The sequence below is a fragment of the Mustela nivalis genome (assembly GCF_964662115.1).
Source record: "Mustela nivalis genome assembly, chromosome: 1".
NCBI lineage: Eukaryota > Metazoa > Chordata > Mammalia > Carnivora > Mustelidae > Mustela > Mustela nivalis.
In genome coordinates, this window is record NC_139020.1 from 127,788,621 (window position 1) to 127,813,274 (window position 24,654).

The 24,654-nt window shown below is 41.9% G+C and overlaps 1 protein-coding gene across 3 annotated transcripts in view; it reads right to left on the bottom strand.

The window, feature by feature from the left end:
• The window catches only part of ACP3 (acid phosphatase 3), a 64,142-nt gene extending 43,444 nt beyond the window's left edge, over positions 1-20,698 (bottom strand). For 2 of the 3 annotated variants that reach the window (XR_014308377.1, XM_082719173.1), the window contains exons 1-5: positions 20,433-20,686; positions 12,784-12,879; positions 9,062-9,148; positions 8,287-8,439; positions 3,092-3,190 (exon numbers count right to left, since the gene is read on the bottom strand). Coding sequence is in view for 2 of the 3 variants with exons in the window: in XM_082719173.1 (XP_082575299.1) it covers positions 3,092-3,190; positions 8,287-8,439; positions 9,062-9,148; positions 12,784-12,879; positions 20,433-20,549 (552 nt within the window). In the remaining variant the exon portion in view is untranslated. Of the gene's footprint in view, positions 1-3,091; positions 3,191-8,286; positions 8,440-9,061; positions 9,149-12,783; positions 12,880-20,432 lie in introns of all 3 variants that reach the window. The other variant, XM_082719172.1, reaches the window with a different exon arrangement.
• Between the last annotated feature and the right edge of the window lie 3,956 nt (positions 20,699-24,654).

The following is a 24,654-nucleotide window of genomic DNA, read 5'->3' on the forward strand; positions in this document are numbered from 1 at the left end:
TGAGCCTAGACATGTAAAGATGGCTCATTAGAGCAAATCTAAGAATATAATTCATCTTAGTAACTGATCCAAGGAGAAAAAGAACTTGATAACACACACACACACACACACACACACACACACACACACACACACGCGTGATTTATTTATTTATTTGAGAGAGAGGGAGACAGTTCATGGGCATGGTGGGGGGATGGTGCGGAGGGGGCAGAGGGAGAGGGAGAGAGAAGGAGACTCCCTGCTGAGCATGGAGCCCTTTGTGGGGTTTGATCCCAGGACCTTCGATCATGACCTGAGCTGAAGTCAAGAGTCAGACACTTAACCAACTAAGCTGCCCAGGCACTCCTTGATTATATTTAAATAATGCTAAAAAGATTTTTCGAAAAGTTAAACACAAGTATTGGTCAAAACAATCAATAAAATAGGAAGGATGGTTAGTTCCTTAATTTGGTACAAATATCTCTATTTGGTCCTAAAGCCAGCATGCTTAATAGAAAAACACTTCTAAAGTAAAAAATAAGATGAGAATGCTCACAGTCAATGCCCTTATGTCCTACTGTACTCTAAGTGCTGGCCAGTGCAAAGACACAAAAGAAATCAGAGGTAGGGGGCACCTGGGTGGCTCAGTTGGTTAAGCATCTGCCTTTGGCTCAGGTCATGATCTCTGGATCCTGGGATGGAGCCCCACATTGGGTTCTCTGCTCAGCAGGGAGCCTGCTTTCCTTCCTCTTTCTCTGCCTGCCTCTCTGCCTACTTGTGGTCTCTCTCTCTGTCAAATAAATAAATAAAATCTTAAAAAAAAAAATCAGAGGAATATTGGAAAAGTAGAGGTAAGTCAAGGTTATTTGTAGATATTATAATTTTAGAACAAACTTAAAGATAAATGTAAAGACCTATGTGAAGAAAACCTTAAAAAATTCTTGAAGAACAAATAGGAAAATGTACCATGTTCTTAGAAAGGAAACTTCAATGTCATAGAGTTGCAAATTCTCCAAGTTAATTTATAAATTCAATATGATCCCAATAAAAACACTAGAAAGTAAAAAAAAAAATGTTTTTGGAACCGAGACAAGCTGATTCTAAAATTCACAAAGAAAATAAAAAAGAGCCATGAAAACTCAGAAAAGTTGAGAATGAGGGGTACAAGCCTTTTAGATATTAAAGCAGGTATAAAGTCTTACTAAGTACAACATTGTAGTTTTGGCTAGTAAAATGAAAGAATAATTGAATAGAATAAAAATTCCAGCAACAGGGCGCCTGGGTGGCTCAGTGGGTTAAGCCGCTGCCTTCGGCTCAGGTCATGATCTCAGGGTCCTGGGATCGAGTCCCATATCGGGCTCTCTGCTCGGCAGGGAGCCTGCTTCCTCCTCTCTCTCTCTGCCTGCCTCTCTGCCTACTTGTAATCTCTCTCTGTCAAATAAATAAATAAATCTTTAAAAAAAAAAAATTCCAGCAACAGACCACACAAATGGGGGAATTGTAATATATTTAAAGGGAAGAGATGGACTATTCAGTAGTGATTGGGCGATTAGTTAATATGGATAAACTTAATCAGGATACAAATTTTGTACCTAACCCCAGTATAAATGGATCCACACAAAAATGAAGATATAGTGGAATTAGAAGAAAACATTACAGACTTCCTTTGAAGCCTAGGAATGGGGAAAGCTTCTCTAAATATAACTATAAATATACAAACCATGTATCAATACATCAGCACACTTAAGATTATTACATGGCGAAAATACTATAACCAATATCAACAGGCAGACAATAGAAACCATGCCATTTATGTCACAGGAAAAAAAAAATCAAAATACATGGAGAAAGCTCCTAAAATATATAGAAAGCAGAAAATCAAGAATCCAGAAGCTAAATGGCCAAGGAATATGAAGACAACTGAAAATTCAAAAGGCATTTAACTAGATAAAGATATCCTAAACTCACTCATCCTAAGAGAAAAAGACTACTGCACAATGCTTTATTATGGTGATGATACTGGGCTTCCTTGCTTGTTGCTGATTTTAGAGGAAAGGCTTCTAGTGATACCATTTTTTACCTACAGATTGGCAAATATCCCCGAAGTTGTCTATACATTGTTGGCAAGGCTGTAGAGGAACAGGCAATCCTATGCTTTGTTGACTGGGGCAGATATTAGCATAACTTCTTTGGAGGGCAATTTGACAATATTTCAAATTTCCCCAGAATTTCTACTTCTGGGATATCATTCCACAGATATTCTTGTGAAATTATTCAGATGCACAAGATACTCATATAGACTGTAAATGATTAGAAACGACTCACTTGTTCGTCAGTATGAACTGGTTAAAAAAGTATGGTACATCCACAAATCCAAATGCAGTTATAAAAAATGAGGAAACTCTTTATGTACAGATAGAGTGATATTTATAAGGTATATTGTTAAATGAAAAAAATCCAAGGTGTCCATCTCTGTGAATACAGTATACTCCTTTTGTGTAGCAAAGAGGAAACTACCAGAATATATTCATATTTATTTGTATATGCATAAAGAAACTGCAAGACTATATAAGAAAATGGTGCCACCAGTTACCTGTGGGGTCATTAAGAGACTTTCCACTGTATTCCTTTTTATATTTTTAAAATTTGTGAACCATGTAAATGTATTAGAGATTTAAAATTTTATTTTTAAATACACAAAGCATTATATCTACCTTTTGCATAGTCTTAAAAAGGGATATTTTGCAAAGTAGAAACATAAAATAAAAAAGACTATCCTTTGTATGTGAAATCAATGTCCCAGCCCCTCAGCCTCATTAAGGCAGATCATTTTAGACTTGCTTTTATTCTGACCCAGCCATGTACTTTCATTTAGTTCCTTCTGGCCCATGGGGATAGGATCAGAAAGGGATTGGCTTCTTTACTGGCTGTGGCCCCACGTAGGGAAGAGGACCAGATAGTTATGACTGATACTCATTAAATGTTTTAACCCACTGCTATAACTGGCCATTGGCAGACACATTCCTCCCACACTTGTAAGAACCTGGGGCTTCATCCTTTGTCTTGGCCCTCCCCACCTTCCTGTACCCCACAAAATAACACATTTTCTAACCTTATAAGGATGCAACCTCTTCTGGAATTCTGTCGATTTGAGAGTCTCCTCCTTAAGTTCTTTAAAACGAGGGCAGTCCCGGAAAGGCAGGTATAGCAACTGAGGACAAAAGAAAGATCATGAATTCTTTATTAGTCAGAAGAACTTTGCTAAAGAAACTGCAGCCATATTTTAAGCTTCATTAGGTACAAAGTGACCTGAATAAAAGATTCAAATGAGTTTTGAACTGAATGGAAATTCTAAAATTGAGGAAAAAGAGATAAATGATCTGCAGTCTTAAATAGTAGGATATGCACCCAGAACCAAAAAGCTTTTTTTTTTTTTTTCCTTTCATGAGCTTGCCTAAATAGGCCTGCATTGTTGGTAAGTACTCACACTTCTTTCATGAGCTTGCCTAAATAGGCCTGCATTGTTGGTAAATACTCACACTTTCTGGTTGTCCATGTTGATGTAACTATTATTTCACTTCCTGCTGGACCTGTGTATCTTGTGCTAGAAATTACATTTCTAGCACAAGATACACATGTGTGGGCAAAGGCATCCTGCAACACTGCTTTCTCCCCTCCCCCCGCCCCAAGTACAGAGAAATGAATAAGAGGTTCTGGAAAGAATCTTAAGAGAATGATTAACCCCTCATTAACTTAAGTTCTGGTCAAAATAAAGGCATATGCTAAATATATAGAAAAATGTATTTTAAAACCCATTATGAGGACAAAAGGATGAGCTTAAGTTTGACAATCTTCTCTAGTCTTGAATATAATCTATAGGTTGGTGGCCCGCAGCTAATTTTGTTGCTCTGACTTTTTATTTGTGGCCGGCCCTGTATTTCCAGCCCTTAGTGGATACCACTACTCGAAGGTTGCTCTTTTTCTTCAAGTTCAACACGTACAAAACTGAAGTCAGTTTCATTTTTAACCATTTCGCCTTTGTAATCTTCTTTGGCCGATGGTAAAATTTATCCTCCTGATTCATAGACTAATCAGTTTTGCTTGTTTACTTTCAAAATACATCCAAAATAGACTTCTCTTCCTCATATTCATTGTTCCCTCCCAGTCCAAACCATCATAGCCTGTGATTTGACTGACGTTGGAGCCTTGTATTTGGTCAGTAGGCATCCATCCACTCATTCCATTTTACAGTTCATTCTCCACGTCCACAGCTATGCTAATCCTTTTCGTTTTATTTTTTATAAACACCAATCTTTCTAAAGCATTAATTAGATCATGCCATTCTGTAGTTTGTAACCTTCACTGGCTTTCATCTTACTTGGAATAAAACTCAAACTAAGTTAACTCTAGAGATCACTGCGCTGCTTTCCTGCTACTGTCCTCTAATTTTTCTCCAGCAACACTTGGGCCTCGTTGTGGTCCCTGAATCCACAGGCTTAGGGGACTGTTCCCTGCCTGAGACCTTGCCCCCAGACACTCCCACCAGGCTCTTCTAACTCAGCCCCAGCCATGATCATGTCACCTTGCTTTACTTCCTTTGGGGAACTCATTGCCATTTCAGATCATTACTACTTTTTATTTTATCATCTATTTCTTATAAAATATCAACTCAAGGACAGCCAGGATCTTGTCTGTCTTGTCCATTGCTGTGGTGTCAATGCATAGAACAGAGTCTGGCCTATTTGTAGCTGCTCAGAAAACTTTTTAAAAATAAGCTTCTTCCTGGGGCATCTGGGTGGCTCAGTCATCTAAGCGTTTGATTTCAGCTCAGGTTGTGATCCTGGGATCTTGGGGTCCCGTATCTGGCTCCCTGCTCAGGGGGGTGTCTGATTCTCCTCTCCCTCTGCCCCTCCCCCACGCTCCTGTGTTCACACTCTCGCTCTTAAATAAAATCTAAATAAATAAATAAGTTGCTTCCTGATGCAGTGACATTTGCCTAACTTTGCTTTCCTTCCTCTCAGTATTTACCATCTAATTTCAGAGCTTCATTTCCTCATTCCTCAATGGCTTCCACATTTATTCTGTGAGGCTCCAGTATCCTTTCCTTCCAAACTGTGGTCATACAAGATGCCTTGGAGCACTGCTCATCATGTGTGCACAGTACTGAAGAACGAATGTGCATGGGTTCTTTTTATGCCCGCTGCTTTGCAGCTCAATCTCCCTGCATGGTCTTCCGATTTTCCCACAGAAGGAATGGTACTGCGGAGGAGTAGTACCAGTAGTACCAAAGGCATAGGACTCTTCATTTAAAGGTCTAGGTTTTAGTGAATTACTCAACCTTCCTGGACTTTCATCTTCTCATCCCGAATATTGAAAGAGGCTGAAAATAAGTGGGATTAAACACCTAAATATCTGCAATTCACAAAAGCTCCTCCGTTTCTTAACCGGGTTTTCACAAATCATCCTGAAGTATTCAGATTCTCGTGTCTGGGCCCAACAGAGTCAGACATTTTCATTCCTTCTAAATACGAACTCTGGACACAGAAGGGCAAGCCCTCTGTATAGTCACCCACTGCCATGCTTTGGGGGTTTTCTTCTCCTTTCCTTCCCCTCTGAGGTCTGGTTCAAGCTCTCACTCTCTCAGTGAAGAACGGTTGTCCTGTGTTAGCACCACGGGGGCGTCGTTCTGTGAGTTCCTCTAGCAGGTGCAGCTTGTCCTTGCTTCATTGCCCACCACTTTGTATCGTGGTCTACACGTGTCAACAATGCAAATCTGTTTTCATCGAAGGGATGATAAATGAGGGGAGAAACCTGGCCTTATATTTCTCTACAGCACTTATCACAGCTCTGGGAATAACTGTGTGTTGACCAATGGATGTTTGTCCGGTTTCTTGGTTGATGTCAGAATGGTTTTACCTTAGTGAGGACACAGCTGGAAGCCATGAGTGGATAATCTTGCTTCTCTCTTGCTCACTCTCCTTTTTCTCTTTTCCTTTTTTTTTTTTCCCCAATATTTTATTTATTTATTTGACAGAGAGAGAGAAAAGCGCACAAGCAGGATGCAGAGGGAGAAGCAGCTCCCACTGAGCAGGGAGCCCGGCACAGGACGTGATCCCAGAACCCCGAGATCACAATGAAGGCAGACACTTAACTGACTGAGCCACCCAGATACCCCTCTCTTTTCCTCTTCTAATAGCTCCTATAATCTCCTTACTACATAATTTAATTACTATCTTTTAGAATTAAGTATTAAACATCTGCCTTGGTCTACGCTGTTTGAATTTGGTGCTGCTGTCTAGTGTCTGTCTATGCAGAAAAGGCCAAAGTGATTTTTTTTTTCCTTTCGGAAGAAAATATTCACAAACTCCTAAAAATACAGATCATCATAATACTTCTCTCTTGATTCTGTGAAGGAAGGAGGTACAAATGAATAATCCTGCTTTTCAGGAAACATCAGAAAAAGTGGTTGGAGCAGATTTACCTAGAGTGAGATTGACAGGGTCAGGCTGTTTTCTACAAAGTATTTGGGAAAGATTCTTATGTCATCAGTTGCAACAGTTAAGTCAAGTGTCTAGGAGTACTGGCAGGGCAAAGAGGATGGAAGCCTACCCCGGGGTCTCCTGAGTCTGAGTGCAGAAGTCATGCTAAGCCTCAGCTACCGAGAGAGCACACGGTCATGCTGACAGTGGCTGCAGGGGAATCAGGATGGATTCCTTGTCCCAAGCTATATCCTTCATATAATCTTTTTTTTCCTTAAATTTTTACTTTTTATTATTTTTAAAGATTTTATTTATTTGACAGAGAGAGAGAGAGAGAGAGATCACAAGTAGAGGCAGGCAGAGAGAGGGGGAAGCAGTCTCCCTGCTGAGCAGAGAGCTCAATGCAGGGCTTGATCCTAGGACCCTGAGATCATGACCTGAGCTGAAGGCAGAGGCTTAATCCACTGAGCCACCCAGGCGTCCCCAGTTTTTACTTTTTAGAAGGGGGAGAGACAGAGGGAGAAGGAGAGAGAGAAACTAAAGCAGGCTCCATGCCCAGCACAAAGCCCAAAGCAGGGCTCAATCTCCCAACCCTGAGATCAAGACCCAAGCCAAAATCAGGTCGGACGCCCAACTGATGGAGCCACCCAGGTGCCCCTCCTACATATAGTCTTAAATTCCACACCTGGGAGATTAGAGTTATTTAATGCTATTTAAAACCAAAAGCAATTCCTCTGAAAATGTTAAAGAGCTTTTGGTGCATCCCACCCAGCACAAATAAATTTGAGAGTTTCTTTCAGATAGCCTCATTCAGGCAGCTTGGTTTACAGTACTGGTTCTTACACTTGGCTGTCCACTAGAATCATGTAGGGAGAATATTTTAAAAGTACTGATGCCTCTGTCCTACCCTCAGGGATCCTGATTTGTTATAGAGAGTGCCCCAGGTGCCAGGATTTAAACACTTTTTTCAGGTACTGAAATGAGATAAGCCTAGTTCTTGTCCCAGTGGTGATGATTACCAGCTTTGTGTCCCTGGGCCCATTTTGTTTTTCTCTCTGAGCACATATTTCCCTGGCTATAAAAGGAGAACAGTAATAGTGTCCTTTCAAGGTTATTTATGAAAGGTAACTATGATGACACGTATCAAAGTGCTGGTCACTGACTATGCCCTCAAATTTTCTTTCCCCCTGCCTCAGAATGGGGTTTTCATGTGGAGAGGAGTATTTTGTAGGTAGAGAAGTCTTAGAAGAATCTGGAGGCAGGAGAACCCTATGTGGCACACCAAAAACCTGGGAATTGAAGGTAGAACAGGGGGAACTATATATGTGTGTGTGTATGTGTGTGTACATGTGAAGAAGGAGAGGGGCAAACTGCCATTTAAAAAAAAAAGATTTATTTATTTTAGAGAGAGTGAGCATGTAGTGGGGAGGGGCAGAGGGACAGGGAGAGAGAAACTCAGGCACACTTGGCGCTGAGTGTGGAACACAGAGCCCAATGTGGGGCTTGATCACACGACTGGGAGATCATGACCAGAGCTGAAACCAAGAGTTGGCCACTTAATTGACTGCACTACCCAGGCGCCCCCATATTGCCATTTGTTGAAGGGGTGGCAAAACAATGATGATAAAGGTCGAAACTGAAATTCTGTTATTCTGTTGCTACTCTCTCTTGCCTGGGGCTTCCTATATCCTACTATGTCCTGTACACCTTTACAGAAAAGGATTAAGATTGCACAGACTGAGCAGTGTCCAGACCTCCAACCCACAAGTACGAGGCAACCTGCTTTCCTCCTCCTAGGCCAAACAGGTGGTTTTTCCAGAATACTCACTCGATCTTCAGAAAGAGAGACCGTGTGCACCGGGATGGGCTGCCAGGGTAGGCTGGGATTCCAGATACTGACACCCTCTGGAGGAAACAGGCCTGCAAGGTTTGCCATAGCACTCATCAAAGTCCGATCAATGTCCGTACTTTGAATATAAACCTAGAGTGGGAAAATCAAAGGAGATTCCAACTGATCAGAACTGTGCATTTTTCCCTGTGGAGTAAGGAGTACATCTGAGAGAGGCATCATGGTAGCATCATGATCATAATGTCTACTATGAAAGAGACAGTCTTGGGAGAATGCCACCGGCTATGTCAATAGTTGAATTGACAAAGAGACCAATTAAGTGGTAGCTACCTGCCAAGCCAAAGTATTTACCATAGGTGTCCATAAAATTTTGAACTTAACTCATATTCATACATTTTTTTAGGAACAAAGTATTTGTATAAAAAGTAGTACATTTGGGGTGCCTGGGTGGCTCGGTTAGTTAAATGACTGTCTTCAGCTCAGATCATGATCCCAGAGTCCTTGGATTGAGCCCCACATCAGGCTCCCTGCTTGGTGGGGAGTCTGCTTCTTCCTCTCCCTCGGCCCCTTCCCCCACTCATGCTCTCATTCTCTCATGAATAAACATAATCTTAAAAAAAAGAGGAGTGCATTTGTAAATAAGATCTCTGATTTGTGTAAGTTCTTCAGAACCAGGAAAAGCACTTTTGCAAATGCAACATTACGTTAAATTCTTTCATGGTAAAAGGTTCCCACGCCTGGCTCCCCAACTTGCCTGTTCAGGTTTGTAGGACTCATTCAAAAATTTTCTATATCTTTTCCTTATATACTGTCCAAGTTCATAATGCTGCTCCATGCCCAGCTATGGGAACAAATAAAAGCAAAAATCAGTAGAAGTAAATTCTGTGCATTTCATGTACAAGTCTCATCTTTCCTTATTCAATGTGTAAAGCAAACCATGGTGTAATTTAGTAATTCAATATATTTACCTATTTTTAAATAAAATGAAGTATAAACATATTTACATATTTTATGTAAATGAAATATAGACATATTTACATATTTTTAAATAAAAACAAGAAAAGAGAGTTGTGCTCTTCAGCCATGACTACTTGAGAAAATTCACGTAACCTTCGTTAGCACTACACATAGAGCCTTGCACAGTTAATAGCTGGTGACTGATCTAAGTAAATGGTTCATCTCTGGTGTGGTAGAACATCACTGGCTCATCTTTGTTGGTAGAACATTCAAGAGAGCAGGTTAACCAGTTGGTTAACCAGTGGAGCTTTTGTGGAAGAAATTCAACCACCTGATAAGAAGCTGGGCTTGATGAATCTGAAGATCACTTTCAACCTCTGGGTGTAATGATTTATTATCTGCACAGTTTATTTATGCCTGGTTCATGAAAAACTAGAGCCTGTTACTCCAAGTGTGGTCTGGGGATCAGCAGGATTAGCATCACTTGGGAATATGTTAGAAACCAGATTCTTAGGCCCCATCTTGATCTACTGAGGGGGTGGAGCTCAGGAACGCCTTTTTTAACAAGCTTCCTAAGATTCTGATGGCCAGTAATCATTAAGAAATGCTGATTTAGTTCAGTGATCCTCAAGCATTACTGTGCATCAGCAGCAAAATTATCTAGTGATGCTTGTTGAAATGCAGATGCCTGAGCATTGTCCTCAGAGATTTCCTGTTTGTTAGATCCCAGGGTGGCCCTGGAATCTGCATTTTAACAAGCACCCCAAGTGATTCAGATCCATGCAGTAGAGTGCCATGCTTTGAGAAACACTGCCTTCAAGTCTGTCTTTAATCCCGAGTTTTATTAGAGCTTCAGGAGTTAGAAAGCCTGTGGTCCTTGTAGCCTCTGCTTGGGCCCACTCGTGCCTTTGCTTGTGGTCCTAGCTGCCATGATCATTACTGACCCCTAGGTTGGGGAAGGAGATGGGAAAAGAGTAATGTGTGCTTTGAGTTTTGCTAGTTTCCTGGATGACACGGGTAGGTAAAGAAGCAGGTACTTTGGGCCTAATTTGTTGTACTAACTGACAGCTGCATTTTGACCAGAGTCATCTTCTATAGAGCAGTGGTTTTCAAATGTCAGTGTGCACAGAATCACCTGGAGGAGTCACTGAAACAAGGTTCCAAGAACTGAAGCCCCGAGTTTCTGGTTCAGTGGGGAAGGCCAGACAATCTACATTTCTGACATGTTTCCAAGTAATGGTGATGTTGCTCATCCAGGGACCACACTTTGAGAACCACTGACCTGGAAGGCCATCACCTTGTCATGATGTAACTTGCAAGTACCTGGCCAAGGGCAGGAATTTGAGCTCTAGAACTTTGTGACTTCAAGAGAGGCCATGTACCAGCATCACTGGCTTCACCTTGGAGTATGTTAGAAATAAAGACTCTTAAGTCCATGTCAGACGTGCTGAATTAGAATCTGCATTTTTCCCCCTAAGTTTTATTGCGATAGAATTGACATATATCACTGTATAAGTTTAAGATATACAGCATACAATTTGGCTTACATATATTGGGAAATGATCACTGTTATAAATTTAGTTAGCATCTGTCATTTCATAGAGATACAATAAAAAGAGAAAGCAAAGAAATTGTTTTTCCTTGTGATGAGAACTCTTGGGATTTACCCTCTTAACAACTTCCACATGTGTTAATAGAGCTGTTTTATCCATAGTTGTTACACTGTACATTAAATCCCTACTACTTATTTACCTTGTAACTGGAAGTTTGTACCTTTTGACCACCTTTTCCCCAGTTTTCTCCCCCGCCCAACCCCCTGCCTCTGGTTAACCACAAATCTGATTCCTTTTTCAATGAGTTTGGTTCTTAAAATTTTTTTAGATTCCACATATAAACGAGATCATATAGTATTTGTCTTTGTCTGGCTTTTATTATCTAGCATAATGTCCTCAAGTTTTATCCATGTTGTCATAGACAGCAGGATTTTATCATTTTTATGGCTAAATAATGTTCCATTATAATATCTATCTATCTATACCACAACTTCTTTATTCATCCATTTGTTGATGGGCATTTAGGTTGTTTCTATAGCCCGGCTATTGTAAATAACGCTGCAATGAACACAGGGGTGCAGATATCTTTTTGAATTAGTGTTTTCATTTCCTTTGACTGTTAGAACCTACATTTTAACAAGATCCCCAAATGATACATTCATTCTAGGAAGCTTGAGAAACACTGCTTTAGGAAATGTGATGGCTAGTCAAGAGACTTCCAGAAGGAGAATCCAGATCTCACAGCCTGAAAGAATCTTATAGTCTTACTGGAAAAGCTGAACAAGGGAAGAGGAGTCTTCCCACAGCCACAGGTATTAAGAAGTAGCCCTGAATTTTTATTACCATCCCCTACCATCCCTTTAAGGAGCTGAAAGCTGGGTAGGAGTAAGGTATGGTGGGAGGAGCTGTGATCGGGGAGCCCAAAAGTGCTGACCTCAAACAGCCTCTGTGGGGTTTCTCCTTTATGAAACATTGTGGTTGAATTAGGGAAGTGGTTCTCAGACTTGGCTGCACATTAGAGTCAACTGATCAGCTGAGGGATTCTAAAAATCCCAATGTCCAGGCTATACCCTAGATGAATTAAGTAAGAACCTCTGTCTGGGAGGCAGACAGACATCGACATTTTTTAAAGCTCTCCAAATAATTTCAGTGTTTAGCCAAGACTGAGACCCATTGGTTTAAATGCTTAGTTAAAAGTTTAGGGATATTCTACTCTAAACAGTCTATGACATTTTCTTAATGTATTTAAACAGTGCTTTGATCAGGGCAGAAGCAACACATGGGGCCTCCGGCTCCGAACAGGAGAGCCACCCTCTGTTGCAAGAGAAGGGAGTGGTGCTCTGGAGCAGGGACTACAGTGCCTTTGTCCCCCACCCCCACCCATTCACCTTCTCCTTTAGTATTTTTTAGGAACCGCTTATAAGAAGGCCCAATCCCAGTATATCTAGCTGATAAAAAAAAAATCAAATTTGGCATCAGCACTTCCAAAGGAATCCTGTCTTCCCAAACCTGCTGATTCAGTTTATCAATTACAAGATTATTGTCTGCTTCCTTGGAGGGAGGCTGAGCAACTCAGGGGCTGGCTTCCAAGGATCTCTTGGCTCTCCTCAGCATCTTTAAGCCCATGTGTTCATCTGTTGCCATGCACAGCTCTTATACTTTAATAAAGCCAAACAGGGCAAAAAAAAAAAAAAAAAAGATCAAAACGGGCAATTTTATACAATTTTCCTACAGTTACTAGTCACTAGGGGTGACTTTGTCATGATCAGAAATTATCAAAGTTAACCATTACTGCCTCGCCTTTCATGATCAAAACACACTTTAGACTTTTTAGTTCCTAGGTAATTATGCAAAATAATCTCCCAGATCTGAGTAACTTAAGTGGTTATTTGGTTTCAATGTATTACAAACTCCACAGTTTCCCTTAAGACTCATCAGCAACCTTTTAGCTGAAAATCCAACTAACCTGAGTGAGTTGGCCAAATCCTTGGGGCCATGAGGATTCCTTAATGGGGTCATTAGGGAAGGTTTCAATGGGACTTCGGTCTCCATGCCTAAATACCTGAAAAGAGATCAAGACAGTAACGTTACAAATTTCACTTAGGTGTTTTAGTTCAACTCATCCTCATAGATATTCTTCTAAACCACTGGTTCTCAACATTGGGATGTGGCCAGGGCATCAGGATTTTACACTTGATCTTAGTTAAAAGGCCGAGAAGTGATTCGGAGCATCAGGATTTTTAAGACCTCCTCATTTAAGGGGTGCCTGGGTGGCTCAGTGGGTTAAGTGTCTGTCTTCAACTCAGGTCATGACCTCAGGGTTGTTGGATCAAGTCCTGCGTCTGGTTCCCTGCTCAGTGGGGAGTCTGCTTCTCCCTGTCCTCCCTGCTGGTTCTCTCTCCCTCTCAAATAAATAAGTAAATAAATCTTTAAAAAAAAAAAAAAAGGCCTCCCAGGTAAATCTCAGGTTAAGAACCACTGTTTGCATCTCACAACACTTTCCCGTGTTTCAGGTAATGTAAGTGAGGAGACAGTCAATCATTAGGAAGCAGACAAGCCATACACAGAGACTGGTTTGTATATTGGGGCAAGGAGGAACACAAAGTTTAGCATGATCACTTTATTTTTTACTTTTTAAAAAATTTTATTTATTTATTTGACAGAGAGAGAAATCACAAGTAGGCAGAGAGGCAAGAGAGGTGGGAAAGCAGTCTCCCTGCTGAGCAGAGAGCCCAATTCGGGCCTCGATCCCAGGACTCTGAGATCATGACCTGAGCCCAAAGGCAAAGGCTTAACCCACTGAGCCATCCAGGTGCTCTGCAAGATCACTTTATTGCAGACAGGCTCTGATGAGAAGTATTCTTTCTTAATTACGGTGTAAAAGATTTTACATATGATAAAACCAGTCGCTTTTAAATGTCACATACAATTTGTGACCATCTTGAGCCAATGATTTATTAATTTTTAGGAGATTAGACATAAAGGACTTACGGAAAGGGAGATTAGAAAAGCTAATTCTTAATACCTTAGGATTTGTATACATGTCATGCTATTTTGATTGCACATTTTCCTCTTTGGAGAGAGTAGTCAGGACTTTTGAAATGTTGGTATTTTCTGAGTCCAATACGCTTTCTGAATAAAATACCAAACTAAATACAAAGCTGTTTTATCAGCAAAAGATAAGACATGAAAAATACTCCAGAAGTCCAAGATGAAGTCTATACTGATGCCAGCAAGCATTTTTAATACAGAGGAGGGCCGCAGGATACCTTGCATTATCTGAGATTTCCTGCGCTTGTCATTTAGCATCCTGGCTAAGATGCTCCAGGAGACACAGAGTAAGGAAGAGTTGTCAATTTTAGCCATCTTTCAGATGGGATTCCAGGAAAGTGAGGGAGGCTTGTAGGACCTGGGTTGTGTCTCTGGTGTCTAAAGAAAACTTACCTTTTGGTCCCCTAAACTGGTGAGAAATAAAAATTGCAGCAGAACAGGCCATTGTAAACAAAGACCGTGGTGTAGTGGATCTATCTATCTATCTATCTATCTTTCTTTCTTTTCCTTAATTTTTAAAAAATTTTAAAAATAAATTTTATTTATTTGATAGAGAGAGAGAGAAAGTGAGAGAGGGAACACAAGCAGGGGGAGCAGGAGAGGGAGAAGCAGGTTCCTCGCTGAACAGGGAGCCTGATGGGGGGCTTGATTCCAGGATCCTGGGATCATGACCTGAGTTGATGGCAGAGGCTTAATAACTGAGCCACCCAGGGGCCCCTCATTAGTTCTCTTTCTAAACATATTTTGGACTTTTTAGATCCCAGGTAATTGTGCAAAATACTTCCTTAGATCTGAGTAACTAAAATTGTTACGTGGTTTTAGTTGATTATAAATCCTACAACGTTTAGTTTCCAGGGCATCTCAACCTCAGCACTGTTGACATTTTGGGCTGGATAATTCCTTGTGAGGGGCTATCCTATTCCCTGTAGAATGTTTAGTGGCGTGTCTGGCCTTTGCACACTAGAGTGCAATAGCAGTCCCTAACTGTGACAATCAAAAAGTTCTCCAGACATTGCCAAATGTGCTGTAGGGGGCAAAATCATCTCTGGTTGGGAATGCCTAAGTTGGCCAAAGGGAAGTTAGATGAGAGATATTGTAGTAAAATAATTTACAATGCTTCTTACCAGCCTTTAACCACAATAGCTCAAGGTTTTTGTTTTGTTTTGTTTTTAAGATTTTATTTATTTATTTGAGAGAGAGAGTGTGCGAGCACAAGTAGGGTGAAGGGCAGAGGGAGAAGGAGACTTGATTCCAGGACCCCAGGGTCATGAACTGAGCCGAAGGCAGACACTCAACCGACTGAGCCACTCAGGCGTCCCTCAAGGTTTTTTGAATGCTTGATATGTCCCAGAAACTGTGCTAAGTGCTTCTCATAATTTAATCCATTCATCAGTTCTACAAAGCATTTATGAATATTATCTTCATTTCACAAACAAGGAAATCAGTCTTAGTTAAGTGACCTCCCCAAGGTCACACAGCATGTAAATGACACAGTAGAGATCCAAGCATAGACGGTGTGCCTGCAATGCCAGCATTCTTAACCCGTGTTAAGAGGCTCATTTCTCTGCTAAAACACACCCTCGCATCCCTTCAGTGGGCTATCCAGGATCTGGGGCTTCGTTATGAACTTTTCCTCTAAGATCAGAAGCTCTCTGTGTTGCAGGGGATGGGGTGGTGTTGCACTACAGGAAAACTCTGATGTAAGCAACAATCCCAAATACTACTTAAAAAATAGAACTGAGATTATGCATCTAAATGACAGTGTAGCCTAGGGAGAAAAATAACCATGGTGCCCTTAGAGGAGGGTTATTTAAACAGCAGAGCCCTGGAACATAATCACAGGCTTGAACAAGCTTTCTTACTCTGTCCTTACAGGTCAGGAATAATTGTACCTCCCTATACTGCAGTAAGGTTTAAGGATTTGTTAAATAGTGGCTCAAACAAGCTGTGAGCTCTTCAAAAGGGGTGTCCCCCAGAGACAATTAATAAACCATCCCGCTCCGCATCCCCAGACGCTGGAAATCAGTATGTGTGTGTGTGTGTCAGTGTGCATGTGTCGGTATGCATATCAGTGAGCGCCCTCAAGTACACACATGCCATTCTTGAGCTCCTGGAGTTTCAGCTGGAGCCTTTAGACTGTGCCTCAGTGCTTTTAAGCCTGTGGTAAGGCAAACTTCTTAACAGCTGCTCTGCCAAATTTGTAACCGCTGTTCTCAGTCCAGCAATCGTACTGTATGATATCCTTCAGAAACCTAAACATGTAGGGTCAGCCCCAGGACTGTTCTGCAGCCCCAGCGGTAACTGCAATAGGGAGACATCCAGGATAACAACCTCTTATGTCTGTGTAACCCTCCAGGGTTTTGTACAGTCTCTTCCCTGCTCTCTCTTTCAATTCTCAGAACTCCTGCAAGGCCAGGCTGGCCCTATTGCTGTCCTGAACCAAAAAGGAAACTTAGGTTCAAAGAGACGGAACGAGCCATCCAGGTCCCTTGGTTTCCATGAATGCTACCCACTGTTTTCTCCCCCACATCACGTTCACTTTATCTTTTTAGATCACAGGTGACTTTCTAAAAAACAGAACCATGGTCTGGTTCTCCCAGGAATGATCCATCTCTATCCAGTCTGCTGAGTGGGTTTGCCGTATTACATCATCCTACCTGATCTGGCCCTGCCGACCTTGATGCTACTATCTTACACTTTTGTTAAACATGCTTAGCCACAGAGCCCCTGCTGTTGCATCCAATACATTGTTCCAGCCTCAGGGCGGTGAAGTTCCATCAGCCTGGAATGTCCTCCTCCTACTTCTAATCCTGGTGGTCACTGAATCCAGGTCCCTTCCCTTCTGAAAAAGGCAACCAAGAGAGGTCTCTTTTGACCTCCCAGACTCACCATACTTATTACTCGTTCTCTAAAAAGTTAAAAATAATGATTCTCTAAGGGTTTTCTATGGGACGCTCTGGGAAAAGAGGAGGTGGATTCTGTGGTCAAATTTTAGGAAATATAGTTTCCTACTAGCTCCTTTCCTTTACAGCCACAGCACATATTAAAATATTATTATTATAATTTTTAAAGATTTTATTTGTTTATTTGAGATAAAGCAAGAGAGGGAGAGAAAGAGAGCATGAGCAGAAGGACAGAGGGAGAGGGAAAAGCAGACTCCCCACTGAGCAGGAAGCCAGATACCCGGACCCTGGCTGGGATCATGACCTGAGCCAAAGGCAGATGTTTAACCGACTGAGCCACTCAGGTGCCCAGAGATGTTAGACTATTAAAGACTGACAAGTCCTGCCCTTTAGAGACCTGAAATACAATGTGACTCTTGTTTTGTTCCCCAAACGGATTTGACTCCTGAAACCCATTTTTTTCTTCCAAGCAACTCCTGTTAACAACTCATCAAACTAGCATTCCATGGGACACACGTTGATAAACCTGTTTTAAAAGATTGTGTGATAACTCTGTTCATGAGACAGAACAAGAGCCAAGGACAGTTTCCTGCTCTTTCTGCCAAGGACGGCGTCTCAGAAGTGGGAAAGATTTATTTTTCCTGGATCACGGAGTAACAGCAAGTAGACTACCTACTGATTATGAGCTGTCTGCGCACCTAACCTCCAGGGGGAGCTCTCAGCTCCATGTGCTGGCTCCATTTCAGCAGGAATGGGCTATGTGTAGGGATCAGGCTCAGAGCCTCCGTCACACAGCCTGGATTCATATCCTGACAAACCACGGCTACCACGTAACTATGGACAAGTTGCTTAGCCTCTTTGCGTCTCAATATCTTTATCTATAAAGCAGAGATAGTAAAGTTTCTGTAAAATTTTTTTTTAAATTTTTTTTTTTTTAAAGATTTTATTTATTCATCAGAGAGAGAGAGAGAGAGGGAGAGCGAGCACAGACAGACAGAATGGCAGGCAGAGGCAGAGGGAGAAGCAGGCTCCCTGCGGAGAAAGAAGCCTGATGTGGGACTTGATCCCAGGACGCTGGGATCATGACCTGAGCCAAAGGCAGTTGCTTAACCAACTGAGCCACCCAGGTGTCCCAAGTTTCTGTAAAATTTTAAAGAGCAGTTGCCAGATGGAGCAAACCAAACTGCAGGATGCCCAAATATTGCACGAAACATAGTTTATGCTATAAAATTATTTGCTGTTTATCTGAAATTCAAAGTTAACTGGGTATCCTGTGTTTTCCTAGGAACCCTACTTCACGGGGTTGTTGGAAGGATAATGGGACATTTTCCATATCGTACTCTCAGAACAGTGCCCGGCATATAATAACATCGAGTGATGATTGGTTATTGTTACAAATGTTACCACTTTAATTAGAGGCACCTTTCTTTTATTCTGGTTCTAATAATTTTCTAAGGATTTGCCTGGGTATATAATTGAACCATTTTTGGTCAAATATTCTCCATAATCAATAAAAAAAAAAGTAGTATCTCATCGCTGAAGTCCTTAGACATTCTTTGGTAAGGGCCAAGAAGCTGTATTAAGTTGCTTTTCATCTACCATTAATGGAAGAAAGCCTTGCTGGGAAAAATCATTAACATTAGCCTTGTGTGATAAATGTTAATCTTTATAGCTCCAAAAGAGCTATCTTTGTAAGGTTTTCTTGTCGTTTCTTTCTTTCTTTCCTTTTTTTTTTTTTTTTTTTTTTAAGATTTTATTTATTCAGGGACGCCTGGGTGACTCAGTTGGTTAAGTGGCGGCCTTCGGCTCAGGTCATGATCCCAGCGTCCTGGGATCAAGTCCCGCATTTGGCTCCTTGCTCAGCAGGGAGTCTGCTTCTCCCTCTGCCTCTGCCTGCCACTCTGTCTGCCTGTGCTCACTCTCTGACAAATGAATAAATAAAATCTTTTTAGATTTTATTTATTCATTTGTCAGAGAGTGAGAACACAAGCAAGGGAGCAGCAAGCAAAGGGAGAAGCAGACTCCCCATTGAGCAGGGAGTCTAAAGTGGGATTCCATCCCAGGACCCTGAGATCATGACCTGAGGTGATAGCAGATGCTTGCTTAACTGAGCCACCCAGGTGTGTCTGTCAGGTTTTTCTTAGGGTAGAATTAAGTTGTAGTTCCTGAACACCTGTTAACTGAGAGTGAGAAGGGAGAAAGGAAGCCCTCGACCATTTGGTAGTCAAGGGGAGTGAGCCTGTGCTGGATGGAGTAAAACAGACACAGAATTGACCACATGCGGTTAACTCCAAGTTCACTGTAATACCTCACAGACGATTACCTCTCAGCCAACTTGCCACAGGTCTACAGTGTTGAGAGCGCAGTTTCTGCTGTGTCCCCCAGACTTGCTTAATGTATGTGTTGGCAAGAAACCCATGAATATAAGTAAAAGTCCCACTTGCATGGATTTCTTTACAGAAGGTACACGATATGACACAGGTTCTTTTTTCAGCACAGAAGTCTGACAGCTGGTAAATCACTTGTAAATAAATTGATGATATGTTTCTCTGATTCTCTCTCATTTGTTGACTCATGACCTAGTAAAGATTTATTGCACTAATAATCATAATTTGCATAATCATATGGTTATGAAATTTGTTCTGTGGAAGGGAAAGAAAGGAGTTCTGAAAACACTCAGCTGAGGAAACAGGAATTTTATGTTTGATTTTTTTAGGTCAAGGATGACCTCCCTGAAAATTATAGAAATAAATTTTGAGTATTCTCACAGGAAGAAAATTTACTTATTTACCAGCGTATTTTCCATCTATCAAAAAAGGCGAGGGAGAGAGAGATTGAGAGAGCAGGTGTGAAAGACAAAGAAAGGGGCAGAGGCAGGGCGGGAGGGGGTGGAGACAGTGAGTGCAACAGGTTAAGAGAATTAGAGATACAGAGAAAATCACAAACAAGGAAACCCAGGGACACACAGGGATCAACCCCAGGACTCCCAGGAAAGTGATAAATCCCCTTCACTTCGCAAACCCCCTTCCTACCTACTTTTAAGAAAACGTCCACAGTGTATTTTCTTTCCTTCCCATTACACATCAGCCACCCCTCTTTCCCCACAACTTGTCACACATACGGAGGTGGAGAAAAACATTATTTTAATGATCAATCAAATCTACATAACAGGAAGTCCTCCCTGAAATTTCTCGAATTTAGTTTCACTTTTATGCTTCAAAGATGGTTGGCAGATAGAGTTTCCAATTTCCTGATAAAGAAAAGGGGAAGGGACTTCTTCATGCAGAAGATGGCTGTTCTTTGGTTTGCCAGCAAATAATCATCACCCTGAGGGAAGCCTGGTTAGCTCCTGGGGCTAACATGGCCAGCTGGGGCTTCCCGCACAGCGTCTGTGGCTGTCAGGAGGAAAACACACACTCAGGGCAGCTGTGAAATACGTGAATAAATAAATAACAGCGGCAAAGGCACAAATAGCCAAAGCAAACACTTTTTGTCAGGACACGTTAAGTATTCGTTAGGAGGAGCTTGCGAAACTTGATTATGCACTTTCTGAGTTAGGACTCTGGGAGACCACAGTAGGGGGTAAAGTGAAACCTGACCTGGGTATCAGCCCCAGCTGGTAACAGTTTTAAGGGAAAAACAAGGAGAAAAGTCTACTCACCAAAGTCACAAACTTGAGCTCCTTGGCGACCACACCTCGGTCTACCCAGGAGAGCAGAAGCCAGAAGCTAAGGCCAAGGCTTGCTGCCCTGGCCACGGGGAGCAGGGCAGCCCTCATACTGGGGAGTGCTTTCTCAGGCTGGAGTTCCGAGGTGCTGTTTCCAGAGCAAAAGCCATTAGAGGGCAAGCTATTTAACAAAGGGCTTGGAAGGGAAGGAGTCCCTGGGCGGAGCCAGACGCAGAAATATTAAGATCACCAGGTAGTTTGGGGCGGGGTTTGGCAAGTGTCTGGTTGGGTAATTTGAGGGCTGGGAGTTAGAGATCCCAGTCTTCTGGTTTGAAGGTAGAATGCTGAGACCCGGAGAGGGGAAAGCTGTTGCTCAAGGTCAGGGAGCATGTTAGGACACTTTTTTCCCCCTAAAGTTTACCATTCCCTTTTCTTTAGATAAGGTGTGATACAGTGTTTCTTTGTGGCTGTCACTTGGGAAAGGGATCTGCCTCAACTTTAGAAACCTTAGGCCTGTTATTCCTAACTGGGAATTTGGAAATTCAGAAATACAGGCACAGAAATATGGAAGGGACTGCGAGTACTGGCATATTTTAGGTCTATTCCCCAGGCCGAACTTGGCTCCCTTTTGTAAAACTCTCATGTAGCCTAGAGAGGTGTTTTTATTATCTGTTTTAAAAATTTTGAGAAGTGTTTTTGAATTGAAGAAAAGTAAGAGAAATCTTATTTTGAAAACTTTTAGTGACACCTTCAGATATGTGGGGTTTATCTACGGTGTCTCAAAATTAGGGTTAGAAGTACCTTTCCTAACCTGACACAATTGAAAAACGATGACAGCAACAACAAACTGACTCTATGCTGTCATGCTGTCAGTCACCGTCGTGGGCCCTGAGCCCTGCATTCTGCATTCTGGGTGAGTCACAGCCTTGCCTCTCCAGCCCTGATCTCATCAGGGACGGACTGAGGGAATTTAGCTTTCCATTTTTCCCCTCAACCCATCAGCCCCATTGTAGGCTGAACCTACCCCCTCAGCAGAGGGAGATCAATGGTTGGTCTCACAAGGTGGTCTCTGGTACATTGTACCTGTGGCAAGAGGGTTCTGTGGTGAAGGGATCACAGAATGCCCAAGCGTGTGGTGTGTGGGGAAGTGGGTGCTTCTTTTGGTATGGAAGAGCGTGTGTGAAGAATGAATGAGTGTGTGGATGGGTTAGACATTTCAGGGGATTGGGGACCCTATGTTTGCTATCACATTCTTCACCTGCCAGTCCCCATTGTCGTTTTCAGTGGGTGACATTTTGAGGAGATGCATTCAGGGATAAGGGATGGAGGTTGAGAGCTGGTCCAGGGCAGATTTGAAATTGCTGCACTGATGGTCCCTGCTGTGTGCACCAGGCAACCTGACCGAGGAAGCTCCAGCTCCCATTTACCTTTCACTTGGCTTCAACCCACATGCCTTAAATTGTACCAGATACATCATCCTGTTCAATGTTTTTTCAAGGATCAGGTTGGCTCCTTTGTTGTCCTGTCTTCTTCCTTATCTACCTCTGGCTTGATGCCTGGCTATAGGCTTAGTGCTTCCTGGTAATGTCTCTGGTTCTCTAACCCACCTATGCCTTGTTGTGTTGGGTTGGATAAAACCCTCTTCTGATCCAGATCCTACTTTCTCTGCATCACCTCCTCTGGGATCTTGTAGCCCTCCAAGTAGCAACAATACTAGCAGCGGGGGCAGCAAACAATTCTTAGAGAGAGAAACCAAAAAACGATAATTACATTGAATACATCTCAACCTAAACTGGTTCTGTTTGGAATAAGTGGATAGTTTATACTTCTATTCTCTACCGTAGTCATCACCCTAACTTCTACTTTGATTATTAAATTATAAGGGGAGGAGAAGATTATAGATATAGATCTGAATACTCAGATTAAATTCACTTAAGAATCTTCCTTGGTCTCTTGAACCTTGAATTCATAAGGCCTTTGTGAAGGCTTAAAGAGTCATCTGGAATAAATATGCAGATATGGTAGCTTTAAAGGTGAGACTTCGGGGTGCCTGGGTGGCTCAGTCAGTTAAGCCTCTGCTTTCAGCTCAGGTCATGATCCCAGGGTCCTGGGGTCGAGTCCCCCTTGCTCAGTGGAGATCAAGTCCCCTTCTCCTTCTTCTGCTCCCCCTGCTTGTGCTCTCTCTCAAAAATAAATAAATAAAATCTTAAAAAAAAAAGAAAAAAGAAAAAAGGTGAGACTTAAAAAAAATTGGATGTCCCAAGAAAGGGTGCCAGTAATTTTTATGTCAATGATTAGCAGAACTTACTGTCTGAATCACTTTTGTTTCTTCATATAGCTCTATGTAACTAACACAACACAATATTAGGAAGTCCTGTAAGTGGAACAGGTTGGGTTCATTGGAAAGCCAGCTCCCAGATTTGCATGCAGGAAATTTATTTAGGAATGTTCTCAGGAGCAACAACAGAAGGGGTAAGAAAAATAAGCAGGCTTGGGTAGAGGGAGAAGACCTCAGCTGACCCTGATAGGAGTGCGGAAGCTGGGATAGCCTTTGAAGTTGTCCTGAGCTGGGGAGAGGGAGCTGGGCATTTTTTTTTTTTTTTACTCCTGCCTCAGCCAGTCATTGGATGCAGGCTGCTCCCAGCAGGGAGTGTGGCGGTGGGTAAGGTGGCTTTCTTCCACCATGACAGTTCTGAAAGGAATTGATAGCTGAGTAATGTCAAAGAATAAAATCCCAAGAGCTGGAGGAAATTAATCCTTCAGCTCATGAAGGGAGATTTATGTGGTACAACACAGAATCCATGACCATGAACAATTATTCATAGGAAAGGAATTCATGCTCCTGGGTAGATCAAAGGCTGTGAAAGCGCTAAGCGTGCCTCTGATAGCAAGAGTCTGTCTTGGAGTTAAGATCCATCAATAGATATGTTGGTTGTTCACCAAGGAAGAAGGCTGTGTTTAAACTCCTCACTTGTTAGACCTTCGCAGTTATATTATTTGACTCTCAGTGGCTTGCAGACTACTGGGCACTAAATAGTAACGATTAATCAACAGTCACTGTCAGGGCAAACTGTTGCACCAGAACTTGGTTACAGTGTTAGCTGCTCTGAGACAAATGGAAGAGGGGCTTAGAATAAAAGTTTTTTTTCTCCTTTACTGATCATTTTGGGTGTTTAGTGTCTGTCGGTAAGTCTGTTTGCCCTTGGTATGTTTATTGATTTATTTATTTTTAATATTTAGGTAAACATCCAATGTTAATGTCATTGGTGGTGTGGTGGTGGGGAGTGATGTAAGGTCAGTGACTGTCCTGCTAAACTTGATGGGAGCCTGAGACAAATGGAAAATCAATAGGGTGCCTGGGTGGCTCAGTCATTGCGCATCTGCCTTCTGCTAGAGTCATGATCCCAGGGTCTAGGGATTGAGCCCCATATCGGGTTCTCTGCTCAGCGGGGAGTCTGCTTCTCCTTCTCCCACTCCCCCTGCTTGTGTTCCCTCTCTTGCTGTATCTATGTCTGTCAGGTAAATATATAATCTTTTTAAAAAATCGATAATGCTGACCCCATTTTTATTTTAAACTTTGACATCTTTTAATTTATTTTTATTATTTTTTAAAGATTTTACTTATTTATTTGTCAGAGAGAAAGAGAGAATGAGCACATGCAGGGGGAGTGGCTGGCAGAGGGAGAAGCAGGCTCCCCACTGAGCAAGGAGCCTGATGCAGGGCTTGATCCCAGGACCCTGAGATCACGACCTGAGCCAAAGACAGACACTAAACCTACTGAGCCACCCAGGCATCCCTTGACACCTTTTTAAATGATAGATTGTTTTACATTAATATTTGTTTTTCAAAATACTGTGCTAAAATATTACTGATCACAGCTTTGTAGGAAAGCTTGAAATCAGGGATTTGGACGTCCCCAGTTTTGTTTTTCTTTTTCAACATTTCCTTAGCAATTCGGGGTCTCTTTCTGGTTCCATACAAATTTTAGAATTGTTTGTTCCAACACTTTGAAAAATGCCAGCGGAATTTTGATCGGGATAGCATTGAAAGTATAGATGGCTCTAGGCAGTATTGACATTTTAACAATGTTTATTCTTCTGATCCATGAGCATGGAATGCTCTTCCATCTTTTTGTGTCTTCTTCAATTTCTTTCATGAATGTTCTGTAGTTCCCTGAGTACAGATCCTTTACGTCTTTGGTTAGGTTTATTCCCA